This window comes from Corapipo altera, unplaced genomic scaffold (genome assembly GCF_003945725.1).
Source record: "Corapipo altera isolate COAL_440 unplaced genomic scaffold, ASM394572v1 68, whole genome shotgun sequence".
Lineage (NCBI taxonomy): Eukaryota > Metazoa > Chordata > Aves > Passeriformes > Pipridae > Corapipo > Corapipo altera.
The window spans coordinates 4,942,914-4,963,676 of record NW_020884919.1 but is presented as its reverse complement, the minus strand read 5'-3'; the positions used below and the strand labels follow the sequence as shown (position 1 = coordinate 4,963,676).

At 36.1% G+C, this 20,763-nt stretch overlaps 1 protein-coding gene across 1 annotated transcript in view; it reads right to left on the bottom strand.

Annotated features, from left to right (window-relative positions):
- LRP1B (LDL receptor related protein 1B) overlaps positions 1 to 20,763 on the bottom strand; it is a 672,863-nt gene that overhangs the window by 226,092 nt on the left and 426,008 nt on the right. Inside the window, exons 11-16 of the mRNA XM_027656245.1 lie at positions 19,525 to 19,761; positions 12,080 to 12,260; positions 9,200 to 9,419; positions 7,445 to 7,634; positions 2,415 to 2,537; positions 731 to 871 (exon numbers count right to left, since the gene is read on the bottom strand). Of these exons, the coding sequence (XP_027512046.1) occupies positions 731 to 871; positions 2,415 to 2,537; positions 7,445 to 7,634; positions 9,200 to 9,419; positions 12,080 to 12,260; positions 19,525 to 19,761 (1,092 nt within the window). The remainder of the gene's footprint in view (positions 1 to 730; positions 872 to 2,414; positions 2,538 to 7,444; positions 7,635 to 9,199; positions 9,420 to 12,079; positions 12,261 to 19,524; positions 19,762 to 20,763) is intronic.

The window sequence follows — 20,763 nt, the reverse complement described above, 5'->3', positions numbered from 1 at the left end:
GTATTCTTTTATTGTTTTTTTGTTTGTTTGGGGGTTTTTTGCCTTTTTTGTTGTTGTTGTTGTTGTTGTTTTTGTTTGGGGTTTTTTGGTTTTTTGTTGTTTGTTTTGTTTTTTTAATAAATGCATTCCAGTATCACAAAAATGTTCATGCTTGAAAGGGAACTGCTGAGATCACTAAGTCTAATCTCCTGCTCAAGCAGAGCAGGTTCCCAGGACCACGTGCATATAAGTGTTGAGCATCTCCACAGACAGAAACTCCACAACCTTTCTGGGCAATCTTTTCCAGTGTTTGACTACACTCACAGAAAAGAAGTGTTTTCTTTCAGATGTTCAGATCTGTGCTCAGATAAAATTCATGCTTTTCAGTTTGTGTCCATTACCTCTTGTCCTGCTGTGGACACTAAGGAGAAAAGCCTGGCCTCCTGTTCCCTGCCATTGGGTATTATATTGTGACCCATATAAAAAAAGGGCAACAGTGGGAAACAAAGTAAAAAATACGAACATTTAAAAAATCAGATACGATGATGTCAAAACCAAAAGCTGATTGGTCTTCTATGCTATGAAATGACTACATGAGTGTCATTTGAAAGGACTGCTATGCATGAAAAAAAAGAATATGAAAGATTTACATGAGTGACTTAAGTATTAGCTCTTTTGATTCCCTTCAGACTTTTGTCCAATTTTTAAAAGAAACTATGGATTGTGGGTTAAAATGTAAATGCATACATACAGCAGATTTCAGAGTGTTCATCACTGCCATCCAGACAGTCGTCGTCCCCATCGCAGCGCCAGCGATCCTGGATACACCGTTTATTGCTGCACTGGAACTGCTCAGCTTTGCACAACTGGGGTGGTACTTCTTCATCTTTAACTAGGAAAAATATCGAAGAAACACATCTACTTTATCTGCTTGATACATATGCAGTGCAATACTACCTTTATATAATTCTTGTTTTTGCTCTTCAGAACATTTCTAAGTAAACTTGGCATATTTGAGGTAATTCCACCTGAAGCTTGTAGCAGCTCACATATCTGAGTGCATGGTTGAAGTAATATATTTTTAATAAATGGAAAGAACTCAGAATAGAACGGCACTCAAACTGTTTTTTAAATTGCTGCTTAGAAGATAGTGTAAAAATACCAGTTTAAAATATTACAATACCTCAGCAACAGCAGAAGGAATATATTCTTACAGACATTGACCAAATTCTGGTGCATATTTGGGGCTAGAAAATGATTACTGAAAAGCTGAATCTTGTATCCAAGCAACAACTCAAACACCTGCATTATGCACTGGTACAGGCTCAGAAAAGAAGAAAGGATAAAATTCTGCTGGGGTAGAATTAAGTAGCAAGCTACAGGCTTATTGATAAATCCAGACAGTTATATTTCTCAACATCAGGTTCAGAATGCTTAATGTGCAAATACCACATATAAGTCTATGACCCGGTGAGGAACACCAAAATCCTTGGAAAGAGCCAGGCAGAGAAGTGTATTGGGGAAAAAACTAGGAAACCTGAGTCATTCTCATCTCAGTCTCCCTACATTCCATCTTACCAGTGAGAAGTCCAACTTCCAGTATTTTCTGTTAAAAAAGAAAAGTAGTTTTCTTTAGCAACAGTGATGGCTCTGCCAGCCATGAATTTGGGTCAAATTCAAGGTCACTGCCAGCTCAATAATGCTCATCATGGTATGAAATAATCCTTATGCTTTATTCATCTCTACTGCACTTCTTGCTGGAGACTTATGTAAGACTTTACACACTACACTTCAAGAAATAGATCAACAAGATTTAGGGGAAAAAAAAGCGAGTATCAGGTCTAAACATTAAGAAAAACCACCTGTAGTACCTGACAAGTTATTTTTTTTACTTAAAAAAATCCAACCTTTTACTATAACACTTTTTTTAATGTTTGTTTCAATGAATATATCCAAGGAAGAGATGAAAAAAAGACACCAAATTTGCACAGCCTGTGTCAGAATCTATTATACAGAAATACATCTGCTTTACATGTTTTATGAACAGTTTCAGCATAAACATTGTAATGTCGGACTTCAACTTAGTTCATAGAATAATCTGAAACCTTTATATAGATTTAATATAATAATTATATGGATTAATTTAGGACATTTTTAAAAGCAGTTCAGTGAAATATTTAAGTGCTTTATCATATTAGACATTCTGAAATATATTCCAGTGCATTTTATCCTCACATATTGTGTACTTAATATTCTGTCTTCTTTGAAAAATCTTTATTATATTTAATAAACTGTCTTCAACTAGAATCTTTATCCAAGGAATATTTCTTTATCTTAGAGAACCTCTAGGAGGCCACACTTCCTTGTTTTATTTTTTAGGTCTGACTTAATCCCTTAACATCAGCATCAACTTAGATGTTCTTTAGCAATCTTACTCATGCAGGTTGTACTGTTTTCTTCCAAAAGCTGATTATCAGCACAGGCACAAACTCTGCCTCCAGGAATGGCCAAACACAGAGTGCTGCAGCCTCCATTATTAACACGACATGCATTGTCACCTGAGAGAAATAAAAAAAAAGGCAACTTTAAAACCAACAGCCATGCTAGAACTAGATGATTTTTTATTTATTTTTTCTTTCAACAACAAAAGCATAGGAAGAATTTTTTACAATTATTTTCCTCTCATTTCAGGGATGTATTATTCTCATAGTTTGGTTACTGCAGGTTATAATACTTAAACATATTTTGCTACAGGTTGTAATACTCTGTAATAATAAAAACCACATAAAAAAAGCCCTGCACCATCAACCCATAACATTCTATCACTGTTTTTTAGGAGGGGAAAAAATACCGCAAAATATTTGACACAGCTACATGCACATAGTGCTTTCAAGAAATCAAACAGTATATAAAGGAATGTTCTGAAGTTAACTGGCATGTGCACATGTTAAAACAATGTGACTGCAAAAACAGACTAAGTGAAAAACAGAAAAAAGAAAGGAAGCAAATTAAAAGCTTAAAATGAGATCTAGAGCAGATAGAACACAGGCAAAAATGCCACTACTCTTTTCTGAGCACACCTGCTATTTCTTTGCTTTCTTTTTCCCTGTTAATGTTTCTTCCCAAGAGCTGTGCACTGTTCACACGAAGATGTTGACAGCTGTCAGGTGTTTTAATCATCTACCATGGGCTGCTGCATTCCCACCACCTCACTCCTTAGGCAGACTCAAAACCACTGAAAGCCCACTAAAGCAAATGTTACAATTTCTGTTTGTGTCACTTTGGTCATGACCTAATTGCTTAGATATGCACTGCTGAGGACATCCAACTTGCCAGGATCAAAGCTCTGCTAGTGATAAGTGACTGTGATCAAGCAAGTTATAAAATTTCATGTCTGCTGAACCTTTAAATTAAAACAACTTTTTTCCATCTTCCTGTTCTGGTAAGAAGCAGGTGCTCCTCTCCCTGTTCCTCTTCTGGTGCACAAAACACTCATCAGCTTCCTGAGTTAAAACAGACTCCACACAACTCCCTCTCCTCAGAGCGCCATCACTTCATTTTTCATGGAAAATATAATATTATGTTCACATAGATGTGGCTGTGAACATGAATATTAACTGTCCTGTCAGAACCATAGCTGTATGTGCAGGGAAATCTTTTCAAATTATCAAATGAACATCAGATAACCGCAAATAATTCAAGAATTTGAAAATTTTCAAATTTTAAGATGAACCCTGGTATGTCTTACCGTACAGTAATACTTACTAACCTTTTCTTATACCTTTTTCTGACCCCTCATACATCCTTTCTTAGATGAAAATGTGTCTACAGTCTGTTAAAAACCCACTGAACTTCCAAATAAATCTGTGCAAAATGATTAATAGAGAACACTGTGAAAAGCCACTGTGGCCATTGGGAGAGAGGGAGAAGGCAAGAACACAGCTGTATAAACAGGAAAAATGGGAATTCTCTATGAAGTGTGAGGGCTGGATCACAGTTTTAGATAGAGTAGTTCCAAATTAGACTGGGCATTTTATATACATTATTGGATCTTGACTTCATGTCTTAGATTATGGCCTGAATCACTACAAAAATCAACTCCTTCATTACATATGTGCTCACCAAAGCCTAAATAATTGAAAATACATCAGAAGAGTAAGAGATGTGTTTGATTCTGAATTTTGGAAAAACACAGGTAAAACACAGTCTCAGAAAAAGTAGCCTTGAAACTCTCTACATCTTTACAGAGCCACCCACTGTACAAACCAAAGGATGTCAGTAACACAAAGATTTAAAAAGTTATCAGAAGCTGCCAAAAGAAACAACTCAAAATATAATCTTCAGAAGTGAATCCAAAATTATATAGCACAAATCAAGGAAATTTGAAGTGATTTAATTAAAGAATGCACACGTGTTTGTCATTTCACTCAAAAAGAATAAGCCTAAAGAATAAAAGACTAAATCAGACAAATACAGAAAATGTATTGAATAGTCATGATGATTCTGAAGCCCAATGAAAGCTTAAAATAAATAACATAAAAATTAAAACACCTGATCAAAGTCAGCTGCTCCTTCTTGAAGATAAAAGTTCCTACTTCATAATTGGGATGACAAACTACAGCTCAGTAGGTTACTTGCAAAGTAAGTGATAAAAGAGAGGATGATGACAAGGAAAATGGAACTACCAAGAGTTAAAGCAAAGAGATCCTAGATAAAAAGGTTTATAAAGTGAAGTCTTCAACCTAAAGGTGCAATGAGATCTTCAGTCCAATCAGTCTTGATGAAGAGGCTCCTAGGCTAAGATGTCTCCCAAAATGCAGTTCAAATAGGTTAAACCTCCTTATTGAACAAGCTGTGGAACTTTTAAAGCTACCAAGTGCTTAGGAAATTAAATTTCCTCAACTACTGTTCATAACAGCTACTTTGTATGGGTGTTCTTAAAATAGTCCCAAAAATTTTAAAATACTTTCAAAGCTATTATCACATTTTTCATATTTTGACAGCTTTTAAAACAGCTGCTGCCCTGACAATTACATGTGACTAAAATTAGGCTGATTTCATTTTAATTAGCTAAAAATTAGGCCAGAGCTAAAAAAAACCCAATGTAATTGTATCTCAGTCATCGTTCTCAGAAAAAAAAAAAAAGTATGGCAACCGTACACATTTGTTTAATCTTCTCATTTAAAAGATACACTGAAGTATTTATTGCATTTGTACCTGCCTATAAAAATAAGCTCAAGTGCCGTTGAAGTTGTGTAAGCACACCTAGGATCATACCAGAAACATGAAGAGCAGCAGACTGGGGCTCAAGCAGCTCTTTGCAATATGAGGAGTTAAAATATGAACTGATTTCAAAAGAGGCTATTTTAACTGCTGTAAATGCACTTACACGAGAATTATTTACATATAAGTAGCAATCTCCCCTTTTACTGCAGTGCAAATATCCACAGGCTTGGCAGACTCATATGCTGACTATAAATCTAACTCCTATGACCCTTTGGGTCTCTCATAGAGACCCAAAGACTAAGCCTAAGAAAGCAAGGTGAATTCTAATCTCCAAAAGCAAGAAAAAAAACCCATTCCTCCACAAGAGGATCACGTCTCAAGAGATACAGAGACAGTGAAAAACAACTCTCCTCAAGGATGTACCAAAAGCTTTATCTCACCACACAAAGTGCAAAGCAAAACAGGATTGGCACAGTCAAGTATCCTGTAAAAGACCCCCTAATAAAAATGCCAGTCTCAATTCAACTATGCCAAAATAGATTGACATGGTTTTTGCTTGTGTAGACAGTGACAATACCAGTAACATCAAAACAGTAACCTCAAAACATGAGAGTTAAATATTTCTAAGGTATGTGCATGTAAGCTATAAAATATAATTCATAGCATAAAATTTACTATGGTTTTCTCTGTACCACGTGATCCAGCCTTGATCTTGCTCTTTCAGAAGAAACACACAAACAACAACAACAACAAAAAAAAAAAGAGGGGGGGAGTCTTGACTTTTTTAAAAACAAATGTTTATGCTCCTTCGGGAGTAATTCAATATCAGTCTCACTGAATATGACAAAAAGGGAAGATCCTAAAGGCTGCTGTTAACTAACAAAATTCCAATTTCAATTTCAAACAAAGAATGTATTAATGGGCAAAATTCTCTCCCCTAAGACTTAAGCTCATTCAGCAAAAATGTCTAAGAGGTAGTACTTTCTCTCCCTGGTGCCAGCTTATTTGGAGCTAATAGCAATTGCATTAATTTTTAAATGTCCCTTTTTTCGAAAAAGAAAGGGAACTTCCTGAGTGTTGGCTAAAGCAGCAGAAATACCAAGTATTTAAAGCAAATAGTACATCTTCTATTAGCAGATACAATTCAAGGCATTCTGAAATTTGGTCAAGTTGAGGGTAGATTTCGGGGCAGATTTTGCACAAAAAACCCAAACCACAAAACCAACCAAACAAACAGACACCAAAAAACCAAACCAAACCAAAAAAGATGAGAAAAAAACCCCATAACAAATCCAACAACACCCCTAAATAAACTATACTTCTACATGGCTTTGAAAGTAAGAGAGAGTCCCTGAAAAGCATTTGTGATAAGGGGAATGCTGTTATAATGACCTTGACATAGCACAACAGGACTACACATACTAGTTTGGTTTAGGTATCCAAAATTTAGATATTATGGTATCAAAAAGGAGGAACTTTTAAACAGTAAATAAATAATGATCTTTTAAACAGTATTTTATTTGTACTGATTCCTGATGTTCATTTTTATGCTTGGTAGCAGACTAGAAATATTAACTAGAAATATGCTTTAACTAAAGACAGCAAATATTCAGCAACTCTTCTGAACTCTGTATGCAGTATATTGATTTCAAAGTTTTCTTTTATAAAATATGTTAGTAGGTTTACATGTGTAGTAGTAATTTCATTTTCTAAGCTCCATCCATGCAAACCTATGGCCTTTATTTCATTTCTCCACTGATACAACTATGGATTTTTCCCCCACTCTTGAAGAACTACTTACTCTTATTCTGTGCAACATACAGTGTTTCTGTAGACAAGATGTGGGAGAAAATTTAAAAAGGAAAAGACAGATGAGATCATAGATCCTGTCTAAGAAAAGGTAAATCCAATCAATATTTTATGCCTATGAGCCAACGAACACATGCTACCCATTTTATTTGATACTTTCACAGTATCTCTTGGACATACAAGAAAAATGGCAATAAAGGCAATGTAAATACCTAGAAGAAACTCAGCTGTAATGTTATGATTCACTTTCCAGTAATTGTGAGATGATCAGCTTCAACATCAGTGGATTGAAACATTGGAAAGTATCTTTGTCATGCCACAAGTCATATTTGGTTTTCTATTCTTGTTCACCTAGTCACCTCAAAATACTAAGAGACTGTAAGGAAGAAGATCCTTTTATAACAGACCTTCAGAGAAATTGTATAAGTACCTTGCTGTTTACGTGGATCATAAATCTGGAGCCCAAACAAAGGTGGTCTTTCACTTCTCAACAATGTCACATTCCTTGTAAGCAGATCCAACTGGAAAATTGACCCATTCATATAATCTGTCCAGTAAATACAATTTCCATGGTGTGATAGTCCAAAAGGATGATTCAAATCTTTTCCACTGTAGACTACCTGCAAGTAATTAGTGCTAGGTGAGCATCATTAATTATTAATTTTTCAGACAACTTAAACTGGGAACTAGAAAAGCTGAGGTAAGTACTGTGCCCAAACATAAGTTAATGCAATAAAATCAAGTAAAGAGTGCAAAGGCCTTCTGTTCACCAGCATCAACATCTAACTTCAAAAAATTTTGTATAAATTCACTGTAAGTGGCCACTGTCAGATAACACATGAAGAGGCTGCCCAGGGAAGCGGTAGAGTCCCCCGAAGGGATTTAAAAGACATGTAGATATGGTGAACTTGGCAGCTGCAGTTTGGAATGATGAGTTTCCTTCTGGCTGGGATCCTCGCTTGAACTAATTCCCAAAAGTCTATTTCTATCTTGCCTCTAGAGAGAAGGAAGCAGTTCATCAGATGCTCTACCTTGTCTCTATTTATAGACACAAACCCAAGGGAACAGGGAGATAAAGCCAACTAAAAATACAACTACTTTGAGGTGACAAACATAGTTCCCTTTAGTCCTTCAAATTTTCTTTTTGGGCTTGGAATCCTTTTGGTCAGAACTCCCCATCTCAGTGAAATGTTTTTGATCAAAATGCATCAATCAGTCAAAAATCCACCAGCTACTGGTGGAATTAAGGACCTCCCCATCCCCCCAAATCTTCACTATACTGACACAGAATAAAACATGTGATTGATCCGGTTAACTGTAGGATATTTTGGTTAAAATTTAACAATTAATGATTCAGCATCAAAAGCAAGTATCTTCCAGTTATTTTTTGCTACATAGATTTTATTCAAGTAGTTATGCATTTTATTTATATCCCAGGATTACAGAAAAACACTTTTCAAAAGAAACCAGAATCATTCTGTGACACACTTAAAAATAAAACCTGTAAAGACAGGTGCTTCTTATTATTCACCAGTCATCAGTTTCATGAAGCAGATGGTAAACCTTTCTTAAATTATCAGACTTCACTCTAAGCTTTAACCATTTTTGAGATGTTTTGTTCTGTGTTTGTTACTTCCACAGAGCAACACAGAACCTCTACACAGACTTGTATTTAGCTAGAATAGGCAAAAAAATAGGCAAAATAGGCAAAAACTAGAGCAATCTGTCTCCCTCTTACCTCCATTTGTTGACTGCTGCCATTCTGCACATTACCACAAATGCTCAAGCAGGGTATTGAGATTCATCAAAACCAGCTTATCAAGTTAAATAAAAGCCTCTCTCTGGCAGAGCCAAAAAATGGTTTTTTCCTACTAAAAAGCTCTTCGTACCTTGATTTGAGTTTCTTATGGCCTAATCAAAACACAAATCATTGTCACACAAGAAAAATAGATTTTTTAAAAAATAACAATTAAGTTTAGCACCACTTACTGGAGATGAAAATTTTAAACTGCATTACAGCCTCTCACAGGAGAATGCCAACATCACCTGCTTCAGCAGAGATGATGCTGGACATGCCTCAGGGTTATGGAGACATTAAAAACCTTGAGAAGTATTTTTAACATAGCACAATAAAATCCGGGGAAAGAGCCTGCCTGTGGCAAAAACAGCAGTATTTTTCTTTTACCTTCCTGTCAGTTCCATTCAAAAATATCCTTTCAATGTGATCATAATAGGCATCACACCAGTACAACACATTGGCACGATAGTCCAGAGTTAAACCATTTGGCCACAACATCTTTGATGTTACAAAAATCTGCCGACTGTAGCCGTCCATCCAGGCCTTCTCAATCCTTCCCACACTGGCATCTATTTCATCTTCTTCCCAGTCTGTCCAATACATCCACCTATTAAGTTATAAATACACAAAAACTCAGATACCATTTTAATCATGTGAATAATATTGCATTTTTAGCAACAGTTCATCCCCCAGCCAGAACGATTTTGACTTTGGCATGTTTCTCTCCATTGCTGTTTCTACAACTGTATTTACTCTCCCTGTGTAGTGGATGTTGCTGAAGTGACACTTGTGTAGTTTTGCTTGTATTGTGATGAATTACACAAATATCAAATGGGTCAATAGCCAAGAAAGTGAGAGAATTCCTGAAGACCTTATTTAATCCCACCAGGATTATGATTTTTTTTTCCTTAAACACTTTACCACAAAGTTCAAACTTTTGCAGTGAGGTTTTTTTTGGCCTAGTCTAACTTGCTTTTATGATGTAAATCTGATTTTTATTATGTTTAATACTATGAAAAAAGTTGCACTACATTAATTAATTGCACTCTATCTTAGGAGCTACCTGGCAAGGGATAACCTTGACATTCTGTGAACTTCAGATTCCACATGAAAGCAGCCAAATTTCTCAGAAAACTATTATGAGCACTTTGTCCATCACAAAAATGTTTAGAGATATTTGCTGTAAAAAGTAGTTGGAAAATAGCTAGTAGGCAATTTTAACATAGTTTCATGGTTTATAGTGCAGCACTGTAGATTAAAAAAAACAAACCTCTGACAAATAGGCACCTTTCCTACTTTGGAAAAGTTAAGCAAGATTCTATTAAGGAATCTACAATATTGGCTCAGATGAGTTCTATGAGCTATTCTCTACTGGACACTACAGAATACATCCTAAATATTTTTTCATTATTGAATTAATCTGATTATTATATTTTTATTACAGAATTTGCTGGTGAAAACTGTGATTTCAACAATTTAAAATACACGACTTGAACTTTTAAAAGGATTGTACAGGATTTCAGTTATTAAGTATTAAACAGAGGAAAGACATCACACCAATCCAAAATGGATCCTCTTTGTTCAAGCTGAATTATTTAATTGGGACTGATGTGCCTCACCTTTTATTTGCCCAGGTTTACATTTCTGAAATAACTTCTGTGATCCTAACACACTTACTGGGTCTGTACTTTGAAGAATGGAATTTAAATTCTGAATTTACAAAGGAATGAACCACTGAAGTGAAAAATTATTTTGTTATCAAATCTGTGTATATGATACCAACTGGTAAAAAATTTTAATCAAATACACTTCTGTATAATCATAATTTGATTTTTATTTTACAGAAGGAACAGGGGAAAAATAAAGAAAAATCACACCATCGTTACACAGGTTTGCAGATATTCAAATGTAGTTTTTGGTTGTTTGTTCTTTTTTCCCCCCCTCATCTTTTTCGAGTCATCCACCGGAAGGTTATTTTGGGTTCCTTTAATGTTTTGGTAAATATATGCTAAGAACATCAGTCAATTTTTGATCCATGAGCCTCATAAACTTTGTTGTATATTTGACTGAAATAACTAGGTTTAATCACAGAGTTATAAAGCCTGCATATGTCCTGAAGCTCAGGCAGATGCAGGTCAATATGGTACTTATTTTACTGGAAGACAAAATATGTTTTACAAATATTTACATGAATGCTCAACAGCAATTACTGAGCTTTTCTCCATTAACTTTTTGTCTGTACTTATTCTAGTTATCTTGTCATAAGCTAAGACACGCTTACAGTAACAGACATTTACATCAATGTGCTTTAATTGTATCTCAAAACGCAGTTAATGCTTCTACACTGGTTGAATCAAGACCAAAATAGTTGAAACATAATTAAAATGCCATAATAAATGCTATCCCTCAGGAAGAGCTTCCATGAGAAATATAATCATGAAGGACATGCTATTTTATCAGGAAAGTGTTTTATATAATAGCTCTTTTCAGACAATATATCTTCATACACTATTTCATGTGCCACGTATCTACTGAGCTGAAAAATTTAACAAAGTAATTGTAGGTGTGGTTACGGTTCGTGGTCTGATTTTATACCTTTACTATCTGACCTTAATGAATTGTAGCCTTTCCACAGTCACTTCCACTCAAAGACAAGCTCAAAACAGAAAACCTGGTAGTGTAAATATTTTCTAGTAATAGGAAAACAGCAGTCAATCCAGCCACGCAAAAACTACCCACCTACATTGTTCTCTAGCAACAATTCCCTGAATAAATCTAACAGTGAATTCCTAAGTAAACCACAACTATACCACATTAATTTAATGTTCTTTTTATTATGCAGCCTATCAAAACTAATTATGCTAATAAGTAATGAAAAGTACCTGTCTCATTTAGTTTTGTAAAACAACGTGTACAAGGATATGGGCATAATTATCTTCAGAAGCTGAGACTTACAAGGAGAGAAATAAAGAAGAGCCTCATAAAGTTCACTTAATATTAAAAATTCATGCAGGTCTTACACACTCAATTTGTTTGAGAAAAAGGTGAATCACATTGAGCTTAACAGGACAGACATTTAGTGGTGACTGAGTAGAAATGTTCTTCTGATAGCTTTGGGCAAGAATACTGGACAGGAATTACAGATATTATAGACTCCTGGAGAGTTCCAGATTATGACATGACTCTACAAACATCATCCTAAGCAAATTCACTTCTGTATTTATACTATAAAGACAATCATTAAACAAAAATCAGTTTGCTTCATACCCATTGACAGGATCAACAACAATTCCTCTAGGGTGGGACATGTCTCCCTCCAACAAAGTTTTTCTACTCTGAGCAGCTTTTTCTAGTCTGGCGACAGCAATTGTTTTCCTGTGGCCATCATTTGTCCAATAAAGATTATTTCCAATCCAATCCACTGCTATGCCTTCTACATTATCAAGATCTGTTGAGAGAGATAAGACAGCAGTAAGAGATTAATATTATTTATGTTCTAACATTATCCATTAATATAAACAATGGACATGATACAGTCCATACACGCAAATTAGATTATTTCTTTGAATCTGAATCACATCTGATGTGTCTGTCAATATTAGTCTCTGCTAAAGGTACTCCACAAAAAACACTAGTCATGCAACTTGTGTATTAAACTGTAAGTCTTCATATGTTAACCACAGGTGGGCCTGGGAAAATCACTATTTAATAAAATCCTACTTAATTTTAACCTTAAATAGAATTAACACTCAAATCAAGCACAGCTTCCAGGATCAGCTCTAGTACTCTAAATTACCTTGCTTTTACCTAAATCAAAAGTTTCATTCTTTTTTAAAAAAAAAAAAAATAGGCAAAATGGGCATTCAATGAGCATTTGTTCCATTGTCTCTAGACTGTACAAAACACCACAGCCCAAGTTGCTCCCCATAGCTTCGTGCATGAGCAAACTGCTCCCAGGCTGAACGATACACGAGTAAAGAGCAAGTGGATGTACTGATGGGCTCAGGAGTTTGACAGTGGCAGGGCTCCATCCACAACAAAAATGAGTTAACAGCCCTCCTGGTAGACCCGTGGAGGTTCCCATATTTGAGAAGCAGTAAAACAGTGCCCCGAGAAACAAGATTTCTCTCAGACTTACCCAAGGCTTTGCCGCTTCCCACATTATCCCAATTCCTTAACTGACAGCATAGGGTCTCTAAAAAGTTTTCCAGCTCTATTCTATCATGTCCTTTGCCTTTTCTTTCAGGAAGGTCTCAAAGTCCAGGTGCGTGGGGTGAGATATGGAGAATTTTAGTCATTCTCTCCTGTCCTTTGCAGTGCTGTGAAGGCTGAGGCACAGCCCAGCTTTAGGCAGCACCTTTGCCAGGCAGCTGATCCCTAACCAGCCCTCTGGACAGTGCACAAGGCTGTTGCAGTAAAAATAACTGATAACAACTTGAAGTGTCGAAAACCAGCTCCTTCTGGTGTGGTCACTCCCCTTCCACAGGTTGATCCTGCCGTTTTCCAGGAACTATCAGAGGCACAGTGACACTGGGGGGAGTGACAGAGCGCAAGCACCACACCAGTGACACCACATGTCCCAGCCCCTCTCCCTAACCTGTACACAAGCTCCAACAGCCCAGCACAGCCTGGGGACACTCATTTAACTATTATCATCTGGGTTAAACAGGATAATGGGGTAACAGCCAACAGCTGTGGCTGAAGGGCTGCCCCCAAGCCTGAGAGCTCACAGCACCCAACTGGTGCCTCCCTTTGTGGTGATAAAAAAGGAGGTCAGTAGGGCTGAAAAGGTAAAAAAAATTCCACCAACCAACCACACACTAAAACTCCTACTCACTACTATGCTGTTTCTCAACAATGCACACTGTATTACTTTTTTGTCATCCTCAGATGCACAATCCTACAGCACAATTTCAGTGACAGGAATCATCAAGACTTAAAAAAAAAAGAATGTAAATTGCTTTCTCTGTTCATGTCTACACTAGTAAGGACATCTAGATGCAATCTTTCATCAGACTGGTTCTTTCTCACCGGTGCTGGTGTCGCTTTCTGATCAAAACTATAATCTTTTTGAAAGATTTCTCAGAACAAATGTGCTGCGGAGAGATTTTCCTCCCAGTGTACATAAAAAATCATTATATTACTACTTTTCAGGAAATTTTTATATGACCAAATCACTGATCCTACTTGAACCTCATTTACACCAAATGCACCCGTGAAAATTTGTTAAACTGAACACACCTGTTAACAATCTGAGCTGAGCTGCCAGACATATAATTTACCTGTCAGCTTTCCAGACAAGAACTTCATATAAAGTCCTAGAGTGCTAGTTTGGGACATTTCAAGTTTTTATCAGTTATTTTTACTGCAGAAGCATTATGTTGTCACCCTCAGCTTTCTCCACCAAAATTCTTCCCCACAATGCAGTCAGTAAGTACTAACAGAAAGGTCTTGCTAACGTTAGCAACTTCAGCACACCTACAAATTTTCCTTTGTGAGATCTCAGATGTATTTTCCTCGAGACAAACTCCTCACCCAGAATATTTTTTAGACCCCAAACACCTTTACTGACCATGTCTCAAATAAACTATCTCATTCCTTACAATAAATTGGTACAATTATTTCTGATGCACTGGAATGCAAAGCTCTTTGACCAAGTCACAGTCTACTTAGTATAGCACAGAAAACCTTTGGCTTACTACAGCCCATAGATAACCTATGGTATGCCAGCAACACACTAAGATAAAATATGACAGTTTTGCTCATACAATGAAATATTGTGCTTTTTATGCACTTGGATGCATTAACAGCATCTATAAAAGATGCTGTTTCAATCTCAATAGCACTGCAACATGATAAATTACTTTGGTGTTTTTGTTGAACAATGTTTTTTAGTGATTGTAATACCATCATATTATAGCCCCTCTTAAGTTAGGAGAGCTGTAATGTTTTCAAATACCTTGTCATTGCAAAACTTTTCCTTTTTTATTTTTATAACAATTTCCCTTTAAAAAGAAGCGAAACGCATTTCAACATAATGTTAAAGTCTATTAAAATTATGATATAACTTGCATTGTACACTAAAATTTAAAAATAACAAGCATAACCCTTATTGAGAGAGATAAAAATAACCATTACGAAGAGAGATAATTCAGACAGCATGCTTTCAATTTTTTAAAACAGAAAACTAAAGAAGCTGAGGGCTACTGGAATTCATAGTGTGATAGCCGTGTCATATTTTTAAAATTGCCTTTTTCCCTTAGTGGTACACTCTGTCTGGGCACATGGCAGTGAACAACAGTAGAGATGAATAAAGACAAATATGAAGATTATATATATGTTTAGTACATTAAATGAAGGAAATTCTTGACAACAACATAGAAAATAACTGAAAAATCAGTTTAGTTGTACTGAAAAGTCAGCAAGGCCTAGAACAGTTCAGGATTCTTTCGAGCTTTAATGATGTCTGTAACTCCAAATGTGCAATCATCCTACTCCAGGCATATTGCTTATGTTAAATTAAACATCATGGAGATGTACATATATATATGTTTATAAAACTGTGATGTATTTTACAATTGCTAGGTTTTGTTTGTTGCTTTCTTTACTTTACTCCAAAGTACAATCTACCACCTGCAGGATTTTAATTGTAATTGGACCTCCCTTTCTTTATATCAAATTAACCTGAAAAGTCCAAAAGATATTACAGATATTTGGTACCCAGTAAAGTTATCAACTAAACCTTGTTCACTTAAGAAACTAGACCTAAATTTAGTAAATTGCTCGTGGGTATAGAGATGACAGTACATCCTGTGAGACACAATGTAAGAAAGTTATGGGGAAAAAAAAGGAGAGGTTTTCAAAACGTGTTTTAACATTATTATCCATATTCCTGATACACCTAAACATCACTGTACTTTCGGGGAACTATTTTAACTTGTGATCTAAGGAGCTTGAGGGAAGCAATGGTGTCAAAATGCACCCTGCAGGATATGAAACAACAGTATGATGACATATCTAACCCAGCAACCACCCAGTCTGACAAGAATCACCCCAAGTTCAGAACAGCCGAGGGTCAGTCGGTGTCTGAGATCAGTGCCAGCAGCTCAGCCAGGTTTCCCAGGCTGATGGACACTGCCAGTTTTATTTTCAGTCTCTCAGTGTCTTTGCTACATTCTTTTGAAAAGAAAATGTCAGAGCCAGTTGGAACTTTCTGAGAGTGGAGAGTGGCCTTTGGTCTTGGAGTGAACATGTATGTTGAGAAAAGTGCAAAATATGGAAGAGAAAAGAACAGAGTGTTTCACCAAGGACCTGGATCGCAAGGCTTACGGAGAAAATCTGAGCAGACCAGGCAGCAGAGACAAACCTCAGCTGTGAAAGAAATGTCCTTTAAAGCTCTGAGGGGTCTCAGCAAGTTTTTTCCAACTCAAGAAAACACCAACATGACTAAAATCAAGCTTGAAGACAAGGTGTTCAAAACGTATTTTATTTTTATTCCATCTCACCCTGTCATTTTGGGCTAAACAGAGTTTTTATACTAATAAGATCAGCTTTTTAATGAAAGTGGTTTGCTTTATTTCCTTCCTTGGGAGACAAAACAGTGCAAATATGGACTCCACTGGTATCAATAGAAAAACTAAGTTTAGATTAGAGTGTTAGATACCTCCTAAAATTTACAAGCCTATTGCTCCAAACCTATTCAGGTTCACACAACAGCTACTGCATTTGAGCTACCACACCTTCTGTGGGATTTATGGAGCATATGTGTTTCTAAACTAAATAGAATCCAAGTCAAAAAAACTCACGTTAACTAGATTCTAAATATATCAGGAAGTTTAAAAATAAAGGAGATTTTTACAGCACAATCTTATAGAGGCAAATTTCATTATTTTTGTGAAGCTATTGTTTAAAGTTCACTTTTATTTCACTATCTAAAATCTTTAAATGCATTCCTTACTTTTTAGATGGGTTTCACAACAAGTAGTAAAAGGAAGAAAATAATGGCCATTGTGGTTAAACAAAATTGATTTGACTACAGTAAACCAGTGAAGCCCTTTCAACATAAAAAGAATGAGAGAGCAAAATACCATTGTGATCATTCTTCACTTGCTAATTGAACAGTTAACATTTGTAATTCTGGAAATATTACCAGAATTTCACTATCAATAGTAGTATGTGGGTTACAAATACACTGAATATAGATACAAGATTTTTAAAAACTCATAGTTCTAGCAGCAACAATTTGCCACGCTGCTTTTAAATGTGAAACACATTATAAGCACAGTATGTAATTTGGTATAGAATAGCTTAGCTCATCAATGTCAGTTAGATCATGCACCTTAATAGTGCCTAAAATACTAGATAAACATAAAAACTGAGGAAAAAATAATTCTGCTCTATACCAACCAGCTAAACAGCATCCAAAGATCTTTACAGGCTTACTTTGGCCTTGTTTAAGCAACAGGCATCCCTTGACCATCTTTATTAGCATTTACAGTAAATAACATGTTAAGGCTCACACCAACCCCAAAAAAACCAAAGAGGGACAAAGACAAGTAGAAAACCCAAGATTTTGTATTTATGTTACATCAACTAAAGAATATTTAGATCCCTTTAAAAATGTCCGGCTTGTTCCCTTTTTTAATGTGAAAAACTGATTTTATATGCAAGTTTGAAAGCTTAATTATAACAATTTCTGTTGCTGGTGGAAGTACACAGCTCTGTCAGTTGTGCTGCCAACTCTGGCCTAGGCTGTGCTTTGGGCTATCAAACAGTTATCAATACTACCCAGCAGTTTGTTTTCCGAAGTGAAGAATACGAAATCACAGCTGAAACTATATGGGAAATCAAATTCCAGCAGTGTTAGGTGCTCAGTGATCGCAATTCCCAGTCAACAGGTGGTAGGATCAGGCTCTTGTGTAGGCAAACTGTAATTATCTGAGTTACAGTGTTGTTTGAATGAGCGTATCTGTTCTCGAAAAAACTGATAGTCAGAAAAAATGAGAACTTCTATTCTGAGAAGTTGCACCTACCACAGGCAGAAGTCCTTAGCAACATGCTGTTCAGAGCAACTATTAAACCACATCCTGACGCACCTGATTTTCTGTAGTAACCTACCACCAAGGAATGATTTAATCTGTCCCTCCTGAGTTCTTGAGACTTGACAAGAATAAAAACTGAGGTGTTACAGCTGGAGGCCATATTAATTTTTTAAGTCATGAAAAATACAGTAACAAATGTTCCTTAAACATACTTTAAAGTTATGAAACTACACCAAGTTCAAACTAACAATGTAAGCTCCCGGGGTAGGAGGGGGTGGGAGGAGGGAATGACAGTGACATTTTTTCAGCCTTTGCAAATAGCATCACCAATAATATATCATCAGAAAATCCATAACTGTTTTGGTATTGCATTAGTGGGTTTGCTATGTTGTGTGTATCTTCCTTGCTGCTATTATAATGTTTAAATCTACATATTGCCTACTCCTTCCTCTACTCCACATTTTAATTACTTTGTTGTAAAGTGAAATATGTGTTCAGTAAGGGAAAGTGAGCAGTGGAAGTTCTGTGATGTACATTATCCATTCCCATACTCGCAGTGAAATGAAGAATTACCAAACTGACAGCTGAGTATTCCTTATTTACCCAGACAGCTGCCTTTTATTAAGCAATCACGTATGCAGGGTAAAGAGTCTGTCACTGTTGCAAGGAACTGCAGCTGAAGGGATCTTTGTGAAGACTCTGAGGAGAGACCTTACACCAAAAGAGCACCATATCACTGCACAGTACAGATAACTTCTGGGAGACTGATGGATTAACACATGGGTTAAGAATGACAGGGAATGAAAAATCCCTGTGCTAAAACAATGGTCTTTTAGTTACTCTCCGTCTTGAGCTTCAATATACCAGCAAAGATATTAAGTTCTCTGAAGGCTAAGATGAATATTCATACAGTTTATTTTCTTGAGGACTATAAAATAATTACTTTAGAATGGATTTCAGCTGAGGCAGTTGCTACCTCCTGCTGAAGCAGTCCCTCAGAAAAAGGTCCATAAAGGAAGGAGAAATATGGATTGACAAACTGGAGGTTTTACCACTGCAACAGCACTTAGTATGACAAGATATGATTCTAGACCAGTGTAGTGAAAGAGGTGGAAACTGGAGAACTGCCAGTGTTTTCTCTCATTGCTATAATAAATGGTATAAATATCTTAATTAAGGTTCTATAAGATATTTAGGTGTTCCTGTTGCTTCCACATATACAATGGAAAATGCATCAAGAAAGTCAATGTTTTTTTCCCCAGTGACTTTTCAAGAGCTACGGATCGTCTCACTCTGCCAAATTACTTGAATAAGCTCCAGAATCAACACTGTGATAGAGGTTGGAGTGAAGAAGTCTTATAAAGTCCACAAGGATGTGGCATGGCTCAATAAATACCTACCTATGACACAGGAATTACTGAGTGGTGGGTACAAGCTTAATTGGACAAAGCAAGAATTCATGGCAGAGTGACTTCATCAAACTTCACATTTCTGCCCTCAGGAACAATAAACAGGAAGCTGTAAAAAGAGTATCTCCAACTCTGCTCAAGGCCTAATTTGGGTCTGTTTTCCATGGGAGATTTAAATAAAACTTTAAATTATCTGTAAACGTCAGTTCAGCTTCTCCTGAGTGGGAATCTCTGAATGTCACTATCGCTTAGCATTGCCTACCATCTTTGAGGATCGTTTCTCGCTCCGTGCCATCAATTTTCTGTCGTCCGATTAGGAAACTGGTGGTATCAGCAAAGTAAATGTAATTTGTTTCGGCGTGGAAATCCAGAGCACGAGGATTGACCAAGTTCTCTATAGGAATCATGTACTCATCAGATACTTTGGTATTCAGGTCCATTCCCCGGATTATTCCTGGGCGTCCCTTCCCATAAAAAAGAAACAATTCATTCTTTGGTCCTGCAAAAGAAAGATTAAAAACATAAACAACTGATGCTGCCTAATCTTCTTTATAGTGCATAAAGTCCCTGTTTAATTAACTGGCACAATTAGTGGGGAGTAGGAGCATTATTCGATACCAAAAATTAAACTTTCATATATTCTGGAGGTATCTAAACTCAAAAAATCCAGATAATTACATTACCTTATTTAAAATACAAATTACTTCAGTGATCTGCTTACATCTATATTTTGTGTGTGTGTGTGTAAAGGTTTGCACTGAAAAGCAGTGCTAGATCACAGAATAACTCTGCATCTACTGTGAAGTGGACATATATAGCTCTGTAGACATTTAATTTTACAATTAATTAGGATTTATCAGGGTAATGTAGACCATGACTGAAAAATCGTTAAATCCAACAATACAACTCCAGCAAATACAAAACACCACTTTTTTTACCTGAAGTTTTTAAACACCACCACCACTAAATAACACAAAAACCAAACAACACAAAAGATTACAGTAAATTTCTTTCAAATTGAAAGGAATACAATAAACCAACACAGATTGTTCTTTCATACTGAGATACAAAACATGGATCCCAATATTTCCTATTTCTCAGGAGATTGCTTACAATTTAATGAATTAAGTTAATTACAAAAACTGAGGTTTAGTAAAGTTACTTTCTTTCTTTAAATATACTTATAAATATCCTTAAAGGCTTAATGCTACCAATATACCTCTTAAAATTCTCTGCTTCCTCTCAGGTTTGTTTTTCTGGTTTTTGTTTGGTTTTGTTTTTTTTTTATGAAATTGCTAATGAAAACTGTATCAGGTTTGACTGAGGGCAAGTATATCCATCTACCAGCATCCATTAGAGTATCTAACTGCATGTCTTTCACCTGAACGAAATCAATACCATTTGATTGAGAAATGAGATAAAAACCAGCCTTTCCCCAAAATTTTCAGTGCCCTCCTGTTGGCTGTAGGTGACCAACAGGTTGTGTATATGTAATGTTAGG